The sequence below is a fragment of the Marmota flaviventris genome, chromosome 1 (assembly GCF_047511675.1).
Source record: "Marmota flaviventris isolate mMarFla1 chromosome 1, mMarFla1.hap1, whole genome shotgun sequence".
NCBI lineage: Eukaryota > Metazoa > Chordata > Mammalia > Rodentia > Sciuridae > Marmota > Marmota flaviventris.
Genome location: NC_092498.1, coordinates 202,714,134 through 202,728,395, shown reverse-complemented (window position 1 = coordinate 202,728,395; position 14,262 = coordinate 202,714,134). Strand labels below are relative to the sequence as shown.

The 14,262-nt window shown below is 43.8% G+C and overlaps 2 protein-coding genes across 2 annotated transcripts in view; both read left to right on the top strand.

The window, feature by feature from the left end:
* Positions 1-593: 593 nt before the first annotated feature.
* Positions 594-4,652, top strand: Xcr1 (X-C motif chemokine receptor 1). Its single transcript, XM_071609487.1, has one exon. The coding sequence runs from the start codon at positions 600-602 to the stop codon at positions 1,608-1,610; it is 1,011 nt and encodes a 336-aa protein (XP_071465588.1). The 5' UTR covers positions 594-599; the 3' UTR covers positions 1,611-4,652.
* A 9,468-nt stretch (positions 4,653-14,120) lies between these two features.
* Positions 14,121-14,262, top strand: part of Fyco1 (FYVE and coiled-coil domain autophagy adaptor 1) — a 75,719-nt gene continuing 75,577 nt past the window's right edge. The window contains exon 1 of the mRNA XM_027932065.2: positions 14,121-14,259. The gene's annotated coding sequence lies outside the window, so the exon portion shown is untranslated. The remainder of the gene's footprint in view (positions 14,260-14,262) is intronic.

Here is a 14,262-nt window from a genome sequence, read left to right as displayed (position 1 = left end):
AAGACAGTACATTCCCTGAAAGGAATCTTGACATCATGGTTCAGGTACTTTATGAGAGGGAGGAAGAGGAAAGGGGAAGGAGGAAGGCTAGGATGGAAAATGCTCAGTAGATATTCGTTGAATAAATGAAAGAATCACTCTGGGATCATTAGCTTGTTTTGTAGATATGGAAATAAGGCTCAGAAAGCCTTATATAACTTGTCCAAGAGCACAGTAATGGAGCCCAGTTTGATCTCAAGCCTTCTAATCCAGTTCCACTGCTCTTTCTTGATCATCGGCTGGGAGATCCATCTAGCTTAGGGTTGCTCAAGTGCCCATCTGCAAGGAGAAAGGAGGCTGTGACAGATTGTAAATGAATGCACTGCTTCTTTCATTAAGAAATTCTTACTATGGAAAAGAACAATGTTAACCAGATTAACCCATATGCTTAGTGATTATATTCTAGCACAATTCCTAATCTCATTATAAACAATTCACCAATGGCACCTGAGCTCTGGACCCACTTTTTTGTAACATGGGCCCTATTGAGCTCTACCCCCTCTACATGGCTTTAAACTCCACATGCCTATCATTTCAGATGCTCTCAGAGTTCCTGCTATATGGTCCAGATGGAGTCCTCAACCATATCTGAGCCTTCAACTACCGATTTTGATTATGATTCTCAGAGCATTCTGTGCGAGAGGAACATGATACTTGACACCTTTGCCACCACCATCTTGTATTGCCTGGTGTTGCTCCTCAGTCTGGTGGGCAACAGCCTGGTGTTGTGGGTCCTGGTGAAGTATGAAAGCCTAGAGTCCCTCACCAACATCTTCATCCTCAACCTGTGCCTCTCAGACCTGATGTTCTCCTGGTTGTTGCCGGTGTGGATCTTAGCCTACCACCAGGGTTGGGTGCTGGGAGATTTCCTCTGCAAGTTTCTCAGCATGATCTTCTCCATCAGCCTGTACAGTAGCATCTTCTTCCTCACCATCATGACCATTCACCGCTATCTGTCTGTGGTGAACCCCATCTCGACCCTGGGTGTCTCTACTCTCCGCTGCCGTGTGCTGATAGTCACAGCTGTGTGGGCAGCCAGCATCCTGTCCTCCATCCCTGAGGCCATCTTCCACGAGGTGATTTCCTTGGAGTGTGATTATTTTGAAACCCAGGGCTTCCTAGCATCTGTCTACCAGCACAACATCTTCTTCTTGATCTCCATGGGGATCGTCCTGTTTTGCAACATACAGATTCTCAGGACCCTGCTCCGCTCAAGGTCCAAACAGCGTCACAGGACGGTGAGGCTCATCTTCACCGTTGTGATGGCATACTTCTTTAGCTGGGCTCCCTACAACCTCCTTCTATTTCTGCAGACACTCTTGAAAATCAACGTCATCCAGAGTTGTGAGGTCATCTTGCGGCTGGATTTCGCCATGATCATCTGCAAAAATTTGGCCTTCTCCCACTGCTGCTTTAACCCGGTGCTCTACGTCTTTGTGGGAGTTAAGTTCCGCAAGCACCTCAAAAATCTCCTCCGGCAGGTCTGGTTGTGCCGGGAGCAGATATCCAGCTCTAGCCCATACCTCCGTTCTCCTGGTGCTTTTACTTATGAGGGCCCCTCCTTTTACTGAGGACAGTTGGACGGTGAGTGTGGAGGTGGACAGGGAAACTGGGAGTAAGAAGAAGGTGACCAGGAAGACTAACAATGGAGATGCCACATACCACTGCAGGGTGGCGAGGAAGAAGGTCATGCCTCCCTCTGTAGGAAAATGGCTTCCCACCTGAACATTTTATATGGTCATTGCACTCTGATTTCATCATTCATTCTTTCACTTAGATATCAATTACTCACTTGGTCAGAATGTTCCAAACCATGAAAGAATTTTAGGAAAGGACAGCCTCAAGCTCAACGTGTGTGATGATTTTGCAATGCAGGTCATTGGCAAGACAGTCTCCCCCTTCCTTGGCTATAGGGAAGTCCCAGTTGATTTGTTCACTTTGGAGGGAGCTGGCTTTGTATTTCCCAGTGACTGTCTGCAGGACAAGAGTAACCACATCCTCAAATAAGCACAATCCCAATGAAACCTGGATTCTAAACACCCAAAACGAGGCTGAAGATAGTTCTGTATCCTGGCTCCAGCTCCTACCACATAAACTGGATCTTCAACATCTAGCTCATGAATATTGAAGGAATAAATATTATATGTGGTGCCTTCTGCACCAAGTATTTAGAAGATACAAAGATGAACAGGGTATATGCTAACCTTCAGGTGCCAGTGACCGAACCCTGGAGTCCCAGATGAGTAAACCCCACATTGGCAAAGGCATGCAGATGGAACATTCCTCCAACATCTTGTCCCTTCCAAGTGGAGGGAAAGATGACTTCACACTGGTCACTTTCCACTCAAAATATCCACTTCCTGCTCGGTTGATGGTACCAGCTTTCTTTCATGGTCCACACTCCAAACCCTGAGTCCTCTTGGAACCCTGCATTTTCTTAAACCCTCACAGCCAGGTCCTATGCATTCTGTCTTCCCAGTGATTCGCAGTGTTGTTCTTGCCATTGCACCCGTGACTTCATCCCTGAAATGGCCTCAATCCTCCTCCTCTTCCTGTTGGTCCTCTCAAAACCTCATTGACTCCTCATGACTTACAAATAAAGTGCAAACACCTTAGCAAGACATTCAAAGCCTCCATAATCTGGTAACCACTCTTCCATTCTTATACCACTCTAAGTCCCCTGCCCCCAAGATGCTTCATATCCAACCACAAAAGCCCACGGGCCTTCTTCCACATACCCTTCTCCTCAGTCTTCTGCCTTTGGAGATGTATCACACTTTCATCTGGGCCTCGAGTTCATGTCCTTCTCCTCTCTGGCCTCTAAGACCCGGCTCAAAGACCAGCTCCTCCAGGAATCCTTCCCCAGCCTGCAAATCAGAAGGGCACATTCTGGGTTGCTATGGCACTTTCAAGTAGCCCTTTCAAGTAGCATTTGTCCCTCCCCATCTTGTGTTGTAGTTGGGCACATGAATGTCTTCTCTCACTGTCTCATCGGACTAGAGACTGCATGAGGGCAGGAAACTGTTCTTGAGCCCTGGTGTTCTATCACGGAGAGCAAAGAATGACAAGACATAAATCCTTCGGATTTATGCTCTTTGGAGGGCCAGGCCACAGGGCACCATGTTCCTTCTTGATGAATATTAACCCTCTTTCCTAGGCAAGACTCAGAGCACATTGCTTGTCCCTCTCTTTGCTTTGCCCTCTGTGGCAATGGATATTCCCTAACTTGCCTTCCAGTTAGTGGTCTGCAGGTCTACTTGGGTCCCTTCGCTTCACACATCAAGGCATAGATACAAGTCACTCTCTAAACTTCTATATACCACAAAGACCTGAACCGGATATGGTAACCTGATTCAGCGCTGGAGTGGGTGTTGGGGAAAGATCCTTATATAATTCTGACATGTACCCCAGTTAGGATCATGTGGCTGCAATTGAATGAGGCCTCCGAATTCTTTCACACTCTCTTTTGAGTAGGACTTTTTACCCAGAAGGCACTCTATATATGCTTTTTAAGTAAGTATCTAACATAACCCTCATCTGGAGCCTAGAGATTACCAGGCAATTTCCCTTTCAATCCTAGCTACAATTTTAATGATCTATGTGCTTTGGGGTGGCTAGCTCAGAGGAGACTAGCAGACCTGCCTAGGGAAGAGCAGCAAGGGTCTAGTTTAATAACAATATAGCCAGTAGCACCTGATGGAGAGGACTGTGTGGTGCTGTCACAGTGAAGGGACAAGGTGCTAACTAGCCCCTAGGTGAGGTGATCGCTCATCACTGAGGGAAGAAACCACAGATGGAAGGAGATAACAAGATTGTCTGTGGGGGTCAGAGCTAAGCCCTCTTACTGCTCCTGAAACAAACAAATCCACAGTGTTCCCTAAGGGAAGACCTTTTCCCAGAATTTCCTCTTTCACACTCCCCTAGACAGAACCAGGAAGAGACCAGCCTCAATGATCTCTGAAACAGAGCATGTCTCCAAGCCAGGGCAACCTCAAACGGCTCTAGCTAGAGTGAAAACTCCTGGAGGTCACACACTCAGTTTCTAGAAACTTCCTCGGTGACCTGCAATGTTTGTGGTTTGCCAAGTGAAAGGGCAGCAGACCCCCTTTTGGCTTTTTGATCCTTCCATTTCCTCTTTCCACACTTATCTCCCTGATGTCTTCCGGTCAACACCAGGTCTTCTCATGAACATTTTATCTAGGGTCCACCACCTCAAACATCAACTGGTTCATTTGGAACTAAGTTCTGCTGAATGCCGCCGGACAGCTCTCCTTTGTGAAACCTGCCTGAGAAAGGACAAAGAGCCCCACAAGGAAAACTTAGAAGAAATTCCCAAAATAAGCTGCCTGAGAAGACTCATGGCATTTGAACCCTGGACCTAAACCTCAAAGCCAAGCTATTTGCCTTACCCACTGCAACCTTGGAGCCTCAGTTTCCTCACGTGTAAAACTATAGAGAAGCCAACACACAGACTCACCCACACCATGGGGATGTGCATGAGGTCATTCATGTGTGTATAGTGCTTAATTTGCAAACCAGTCTGTCGTGGATAAATATGAATTACTATGCAATCATTTCATAAGAACAAAAAGCTTCACTGCTTATATGCACAAGTAAAAGATCACCTTGTATTCATTTACTTCTGGCTGGTGTCTTAGTTCAAGTCACTATAGTTGGGTAGCAAACACTGAATCCATAGCCCTGCTATGTCTCCTTTTATCTACCCAAGAGCACTGTGGTTCTTTGGTTGTTGTTCTTTTTAGTAATACATGACAGTACAGTATATTTTTATATATTTATTCAAACATGAAGTACATCTTATAGCATTATGTTTCTTGAAACTTCTCTGCTTATAGAGGGCCTGGGTTGGATTTGGAGCTGGAGCATTAGGTGTGGAACAAGCCCGGTGGGATGAAATGGTGGGGACACTGGCTCCACTTAGCTCTTAAGAGAAATTGTTCAGGTGACTGAGTCTGTCTTGAGTGCATTGGGACTCAATTTCCTGTTCCCATCTCTCCTCTACCTTGACACTGAAGTCTTCTGACTTCAAGTCCAAGCCATTTTTTTCCTGTCTCATGACCCGTTTGTACCTAAACAAAGACCTTTCAGAGACACAGTCCTATCATGGGAAGAACAGTACTATATCCTACCAGGAATTTCAGCATTCTGAAACTTGTGAATATTCTGAGGGTTGGGAAGAAATTCTAGAAGAGGAAAAGGGGCCTTCCTAGCTCTTGAATGAGTTATTCTGAGTGCAGAGCTCTCTCCACCATGGGCCACATCGGATTTTACATGTGGGGTTGTGGTAACCCATTTTACACCCCCAATGGGCCTCTCTACACAAAGAAGTGTGACCAGAGAAACCAAAAGATAACCCAGGGAACCTGGTTCCTTGACTTTGACCATTTCAGAAAACCAGCCTTGGGCATCACTCAGGGTGAGAGGGAAGAAAGATGTGGGCACTGGAGGGTTGCAGGGATCAGAGAAGTAGGCAGAGTGAGAGAGATGCATGGAGACCTCCAGGCAGTCCCTGGCCACATTTGTGCTGTGTCTGCTCTGTGCAGCACCATAGCCCGGGTTATGGAGAGTGAGATCTCAAAGATGAATCACCCCACTCTCAAGTTGGCTACTTTCAATTATTCCTATTTGAGGAAAGGTTTCCATAGGATTACTCTAGGCTCAAAGGAGTCTCTTTGCCCAAACCACCTTGGTGACCCCTATTGACCTGGCTTGATTGTTCACACACTTGTTCACACACAATGCACACTTGAAACACATTAAGACTCTTCCAAGGCACTTTGCAATGAACAGTGGGAGTTTGGGGAAATACCTGCCCACTTTCACCTGCCCCCTCACCAGTCTGTATCCCAATGTTAAATATAATTTGAGTTCAAAACAAAATTGTGGGTTGCATTTCCATGAGGTTCTTCAGGCGATACAAATCTATAGCTTAGGGCATGTTACGGATTGAATCACATCATCCTCTACCCCCACATTCACACTCAAGTCCTAACCCCCAGTTTCTCTGCATATGACTTTATTTGGAAATAAGGTCATTGCAGATGGAGTTAAGGTAAGATCACTGTGATAGGATGGGCCCCTCATCCAATATGACTGGTGTCCTCACAAAAAGGGGAAAATTGAACCCAGACACCAGAACAAGGTGAATGTCACGTGAAGACCAAAGTTAGGCTTCCACAAGCTGAGAAACACCAAATTGCCAGCAATCTTCCAGAAGCAGGGAAACAATGTCCCCTGTAGCTCCAGAAGGAGGCAACGCATGCCTCCATCTCAGATTGCCAGTCTCCAGAATTCTGAGCCAGTGCACTTCCATTGTTTGAGCCACCCATTCATGGAATCTTGTCATGGCAAGTCCCTAGCAAACTGATACAGAAAACAAATTTCAGTGGGTAGGAGGGAAATCCTAGCGCATCTTCCACAAGGTTTCAGTGTCTACCTCGCCTACACAGAAGGCTGCTCTAACTGAAGTCAGGCACAGGAGATCGGAAGCAGACTTTTACAAGACCTGCTATGTACTGGGTCCATACATTTCCACATCTCACAGACACCTGGTGAGGTTTTTGTTTCCTCCCCAAGGAGGACATCAGGGAAGTCACACAGCAGCAACCAGCAATGCATGTTAGATCACATGGAGAGTCTTTAAAAAACGTCAGTGTCTGAGTCCCTGTCCCTAAGATTCTTATGTAATTTGTCTGGGGCTTCATGAGTCTTAAAAGCCTTCTGTGTGACTGGCTTGCTTGTAAAGCCATGTTTAACAACCACTTTTATAGTTTAGATATTCGGTGTCCCCAAGAGCTCATGTGTGAGGCAACGCAAGAGCATTCAGAGGTGAAATGATTGGGTTATGAACGCCCTGACCTAATCAGTGAATTAATCCCCTGAGTGATAACTGAAAGCCAGTAGGTGTGGCTGGAGGAAGTAGGCATTGAGGGCTTGCCTTTGGAGTATATATTTTGTATCTGGCAAGTGGAGTGTCTCTCTGCTTTCTGATCATCATGTGGGCCCCTTCCCTCTACCACACTCTTCTACCATGATGTTCTGCCTACCTCGAGCCCCAAGGAATGAAGCCGGCAGTCTATGAACTGCGACCTCTGAAACTGGGAGCCCCCAAATAAACATTTCCTCCCCTAATTTTTCTTATCAGGTCTTTTGGTCACAACTGTGGAAAAACTGACTAAAACAACCACTCATTTACTATGTACCAGGCACTGTGCTAACTTCCTTACATATATTATGTCACATTCTTACAACTTTTAAGGTAGGCATTGTTTCCACCACTCCAATGAGAAAAGGGGGCTGGGTAGAAAGAAATGATTTGCTTAAGTTAGTACCTTATTGGAGATTTTCAATTCTGATCCATTTTGGTCCCAGATATATGCTCTTCTAATCACATCCTGCCAACTTCACAAATAAGGGATGTGTCCAACAGGATACAGCTATATGCAACAGAAATCACCTTTCATTGCCACGACAGAAAAGCAATGTATGGAAGGGATATTGGGCATGATTGCAATGTAATTGTATCAGAGATATGTCAGGGTACAATGTCCTGGTGTCTGCAATTGCATCACCAAGGATTCAGCAAAAAGAAAAAGAAAAAAAATAAATGTTTATAATTGTGCATAAAACATGGGGGTGGGGATGAAATACAGAACAAGTGGGAAGCAGAGGTGGGTCCTCCAGAGATGAGGAGGCATTCTGCTGGGTGCTTTTAAAAATGTCCCTTCCAGCGTCACCTGCAGGAATAGTTAACACTGATATTCACAACAGCTTTTTTCTTTGAAGTCCCTGTTTGGTCAAGAGACACTATTTCTTGTTCTACAATGAATGATCACCGCTCTAGTCCTTGATAAACCCATGGCACACTATTATCATGTCATCTACAGCCACTTCTTTTGCAGTGTTAACTTGATCTTCATTGTTACTGTTAGAATCACTTTGATTCAGAACTGTTTTGACAATTTCACCATCAGCCCATGAACGAACAACTGGTGTCTTGTTATTCATGTTAAGACCTTCTTCAATATCTACTTCTGGATTACTAAAGAACTCTGAAGGTACATGTTTGCTTATGTAAGGAAATCAGACATTTTTTTCCCCTCACTTGATATACACAATCTTCCAATTCACTACCTATTCATCATTAGCACTGCACACAATCACACACCAGGGGCTGTCCAGGCACACACAACGGTGTCTTTAGTCACCATGTTCCAAGTATTGGCAACAGCATATATGCCTTCTTTATGCTAAACTTTTGCAAACCTTCCACACCTACACTTCTGTTCATTGTTGCTAACACACTGTTCAAGAAAATGTTTTCACATTTATTCCTCAATGATCCAAGGATACCCTGGTCACATGACTGAGCTAATGAAGTCACATTTGGGGAAAATACATAGCATAAACATTATTAATGAGATTTTGGCTGGAGAATAAGCAGAACAGTTGTAAAGGAATAACAAAATCTTACAGTCATTATCCAGTTCAGCTTCTCTATGATAAGCACAACTCCTGATGTGTGCAATATTTGTGAAACCAATCAGAAAAGATGTCCCTGGTGATCCACACTGCTTTGCTAGTATCATAATGAACTGGTAAGATATGGGCTCCTTTAAAATAGTGAGGGTGTAAGCTTTGGCTATCTCAGCAAGTTTATAGTTATGGGTGCCTCCTGTATTAGCACACCCCAGTGCAGTTCTCCTATCCTCTGCATCCTTAATTCTCATAGGGAGAATTAAAAGACATCATCAGCTATAATCAATGTCTTTCTGGAGCAATAATGTCCAAACAGTAATGCTTTGGTAGAATTATAGACTTGTTCTGGTATCAGATTTTCATGAGCAGTGACCTTAGTAAACTTATCAATAAATTTCTCTACTGCTCCACGATCAACAGTTACCTCTTCCATGAAATTGCAGAACTCTGACTACAGCACCTTTTCTAACTCAGCTGTGGAAGTCACACAACACTTCTACCATTCTCTACTATGGAAGCAGCCACCAGCTACCCAGATCCCAGGTGAGGGGAATTAGATTGTAACCTCTTGATGGGGGAAAGGGGCATGCCAAGGTCATACTGTGAAAACATGTGGGATGGAAAATATTATCACAGTTATCTTTGGAAAATCCAATCTGACACAGTACATTCTCTTCATCCCACTTGCGGTACCCAGTTTCCATTCCAGATGCCTTTCTGACTACCAAATGATCTTGACTCTTAGTAGCTTAAAACAACCATTTGATTTTGGTCACAATTTTGTGGTTTGGGAATAGAAAGAAGTATCTCCAGGGCAGGTTTCATCAAGGATTGCACACACAACTGTGGTCAGGGTTCAGCTGAGGCTGTCCTCATATGATGGCTTGTCCAGGCAGACGTCCATTATGTTGCAATGATGTGATTGGCAGAGGAGACATAGGTTGGCTGGAGTTCCACTGGGCTGTTGACATGGCTTCTTCAATGGGAAGTTCCCAGAAGACTGGTCTTCTAACACAGCATCTGGCTCCCTCAGATTCCAGAGAAGCAATTCCGGAGAAGCAGGTGGAGACTGCACTGCCTATGTCCACCCAACCTCAGAAGTCAAATAGCATCACTTTTATTGCACTCTGTAGATTGCAAGTGATTCACTAAAGTCAGCCCAGGTTCAAGGGGATAAGTAAGAGATACCCTGTCACTTATGGAGGACAGTAGTGTGACTCAGTGAACATATTTTAAAACTGAAATTCTCACCTCCTTCAAGATTCCTAAAGCTGGGTGCTGTAATCACAGAGGTATGGGAGGCGCAGGCAGAAGAATTGCGAGTTCAAAGCCAGCCTCAACCATGGCAAGGTGCTAAGCAACTCAGTGAGACCCTGTCTCTAAATAAAATACAAAATAGGGCTGGGGGTGTGGCTCAATGGCAGAGTGCCCTGAGTTCAATCCTTGGTACCAAAAAAGAAAAAAAAAAAAGATTGCTAAAATGTCACCTTCTAAGAGAGACTGTCTCTTCCTAACAACTTTCCAGTCCCAACATTTGATTTTGAATTTTCTTTTCTGTTTCTTTTTCTCCATAGTAATTATTACCTTTTATTTATCACTTAAATTATTTCTTTGTCATCCTGTCTCCTTCCTCTACAATGTAAGACCCATGAGAACAAGGATTTTTGTCTATTTTGTCCATTTCTGAAGCCCACCCATCTAAGTCAGGGGTTTGCTTACCATATCTGGTCTGCTGCTTGTTTTTATAAATAAAGTTTTATTTGAACACAACTGTGTCCACTCCTTTGTGAATTGTCCCATGGCTGCTTTTGTATCACAATGGCAGTGCTAACAACAACTATTTGTTGAATGAATGAACAGCTTTAGTTCAATCAAATACAACTTTTCCATTACCAACAGAACTCTATTTTTGTTTTTAAGAATAAAACAGAATATAGACCAAAAGACCAAAAAAAAAAAATCCCATTTTTGTGGTTTTTCCAAATTAGGGAAACATTGTCCTCAAAGGTGAATTGGAACATCCTTTATTGAATAGATTAATTGCTTATAATTGTAAAACAATAAATCTCTGTTTTACAAGTGCTTTTTGGATTTCTACCAGAGCCCTATTTTTAAATATTAGGAGGTTTCCAATAGACCTTTGGTATAGGACTTTGTCTTTTTTCAATCCTGTGTTTCCAAAACTTAGTTGATCACAGAACATGTCTCAACATTCCTTGTGAGATGCTCTTTAACACCAAGAAAACTAATGGTCTAACAGAAAAAGTGAGTATACAACTTACTAACAAATCGGGATACCACCCAGAGGGAGAGGAGGCACTCACTGCTAATATTCATGCTGGGACAACAGCGCTCTCCTGGGTGAACCAGGAAAGACTATCACCTTATTTTGTGGGAAATACTATTTTCTCTGATTACAACTCAAAATGGGGAAGATTTTGATTCTATATTACCAAGAGATTATTTTAAAATTTCAAAGGTTGTCAGTTGGTGGGGGACTGTTGAGGAAAAAGTCAAAGGTGGAATCATGAAGAAACAATTCTATAAAACATACTTGTCAGAATTCAAGTCAAGTTCTAGAGCACTGAAGTCCAGATCCTTCTGCATTGTCCTTGACAATTACTGAAACACAGTGTTCTGAAGGAGAGAATGACCCAGTCGGCTTGGAGCTGCTGATTCTGCAACCAACTTCTGACTCCCTGTGTGTGTCTTATACTCACCTTTTTCAGAAGAGAAGACCGGTTTGATAGGGACTCTCAAGAAGAGGGTGGTTCTTTTGAGCTGAGCTGTCACACCTGGCCACTGGTATGGCTGGCATCCACCCTGACCTGGTCAGTTGAGACCAAGTTGGTGAGTTCCCTGGCAGAAAACACAGCTTCCCCATGCAAGGAACTGCCAAAACAGTGATTATGGGCTTAAACTCTGTAGTTGGAAAGACCCAGGCTCAAAGAACTGTTCTTAACTCACCACTAAATTTGATCTCAGTTAACTTAATCTTCCTAAATCTCAGTTTGCTCATCTGCATAATGGGGTTAATTACGTGTCATGAGACGGATAAATGGATAAAACTAAAGCACATGTAGAACACACTTAACATGGTGCCTTTAAAGAATGCAAACAATTGCTTAGTCTCTTCCTTCATCAGGACTATGGACATGGTCTCTTTCCTTGTAGGAAGCCTCCTCTCCTGCTACTTGTTAAAGCTATGGGGTTTTTGTGATTTTGAATCTGATCTCTTTATTTCATATGTACAGATCAGAACACAAGAATATGCTGAGTTGTTTGTGTGAAACATTATAGTTTGAAATACTCAGCTTTATATAAAAAGAAAATACATATTAAACTACCTAATATTAGTGATTTTGTTAACCTTCTTCCTTATTATCTGACAGTGTGTTTGGTGGATGGGACACCTCTCAGGAGCTCCTGCCTCTGCTCTAATCTCTTCCACTATCCACTAATTACCACCTTGGTACATCTGAACAATGACTGAACCTCTCTGAGCTTCAGTTTTCTCATCTCTAAAGTAGAGATAATAAATCCTACCTACATCATAGAGTTACTGTGAGTTTTAAATATAATCCTATATGAGTCTTTTGGTTAGGGTCTGGTATATCATAGATCCTCAACAAATACATTCATGCATGGCCTATCAACATTTTAGTCAATGACAGACCACATATATGATGCTGTCCCCTTGGATTGCCTTGCCTAGTGCCATCATAGCCATCTTAATCTACATGATGTTGACACATTGACAATTGCCTAGCTACACATTTCTCAGAACACATCACTGTCCTAAGTAATGCATAACTGTGTTAAGTTTGTCACCCACTTCTCTCTAAACTTATTTTGGGCCTAAGTTTCAAATAAGAATGTAGGACCCAATTACCAATGTTAAAATCCTTCCCCCTCTTAATAGTGCATAAAACTGCTCACCCTGTGGTTGGAACAATGAACTTTCTTAGACCACTATGTTGATGACTTCTGTTTTTCTTTTGTCATCTCTTCTTACTCCTCTCCCTTTTCAGTTTCCCTTTCTGCCGGATTTCTGTTCTCGCAATTAAAAGGCTCAGGGGTCACTCCAGTTGAACTGGGCTAATTGGGCTGCACAAAATAACTACACAAGAGACACAAATACCTTTTTCTTTGGGGTCGCTGTGACGGCTCCTCTGACCTTAAGGGTCCGCAGGGAGAGAGAGAGAGAGAGCGAGCACGTGCTGACCCCTTTTATTGAGGAGAAGCTATTCAAATGAGGCAAGGGATCAGGTTTCAGGGGGCTGAGTCTATCTTCATGATGTCCACTGTCAGCAGGTTGACTGACATCTGGGTAGGCCACACTCAAGGGCACAGTAAGAGAAGGGGACACACACAAGGCACTTCCATGGAACATTCTATCCTAAACAGGGCAAGGGATTATATTACAAAGCAACAGGTGAGCGTAGCTTCACCCATGGGGCTGTAGCAAGACACAGTCACTCGAACCCTAGAAGAGCAGGGCAGTCTAGCAGCATGGGTGCCTGAGGCCACATCGCCCAGCAGGGGAGTTAACTTAGTCATGTGCAAGGCTGGTCTCCCACACCTTTCACTTAACAAGAGTGAAAATCACTTCTATTCAGGGGCCTTCTTGTGACCCATTCCCCAAACTGATTATTTCATCAATCCAATTCACTGTTTTATCTACATCTAGTTTATTAAACATGGCTAATGAGGTGTCATAGGCTAAAATTAACTAAGAAATCTATTTCCTTTCCTGTATTATTCTATCCAGACAATTCCCCACTTTTTTCATTAGAAAAGTTGGAGCCATTGCCCCTAGCTAAGTCCTGTGAGTTAAAGAGGTATTTCTAGCTTAAATGGTGGGGTAACTAGGTCAGGGCCTGCGGACAGTGGCCAGATCAGCGCTTGGGCCTTGAACCAACCACAAGACCACAGTACTTTGTACTGTCGCCTTTCTCTTATGCCCATAGTAGACACTGCTAATTGAATGTGTCCTGTTGTACTGCGTCCAGCTTCAGAGTATTGTGCAATACACAATTTTCCAGCAGAAATTAGGTTAGGATCTAAGTTAAGCGTGGTAGTTCGTTAACACAAAGTTTTGAACACTGGTTTTAAGTTCCTGTGTTAATAAGGGGAATCAAAAGATGGGATATGAGGCCCAGCAACACCTATTATTTCTTATTTAGCCCAATATATACAAAATATAACTAACACGTAAGAATATAAAAATATTAGTGAGCTAGTTTACAACTCTTTTTCCGGACTAAGTCTAAATGCAAGCTATTTTACATTTGCAGAACATACACAATTCAACCCGAACAAGCCACATTTCAAGTGCTCAATAGTCACACACTAACAACGCCGCTCTCAAGATCCCAGACAGATGATTTGTGGGCACACATGCCCTCTGGAATTTCAAAGAAGGGCAAAAGTTCATCTGGGGCTGGCTCAATGACGTGTAAGCGGAAGGCAGGACCTGCGGGAGCCGGCAATACTCGCCTCGTGGGGCATGCTGGGAGTCGTAGTCATGCCCGCCCATCCGTGAGGTCTGATGGGAATTGTGGGCCTCGGTCCCGCGGGGCATGCCGGGAGTTGTAGTCGCTCCCGTCCGCCCGCGGTCGGTGTGCGCGTCATGGCTGCTGGCACCGCGCTAGCGCCCGCGCGCTCTTCCGCTTGGCCCCAGAAAGTTTCGGTTCTGCGCGGCGGTGGACCCAAGACCGCGTA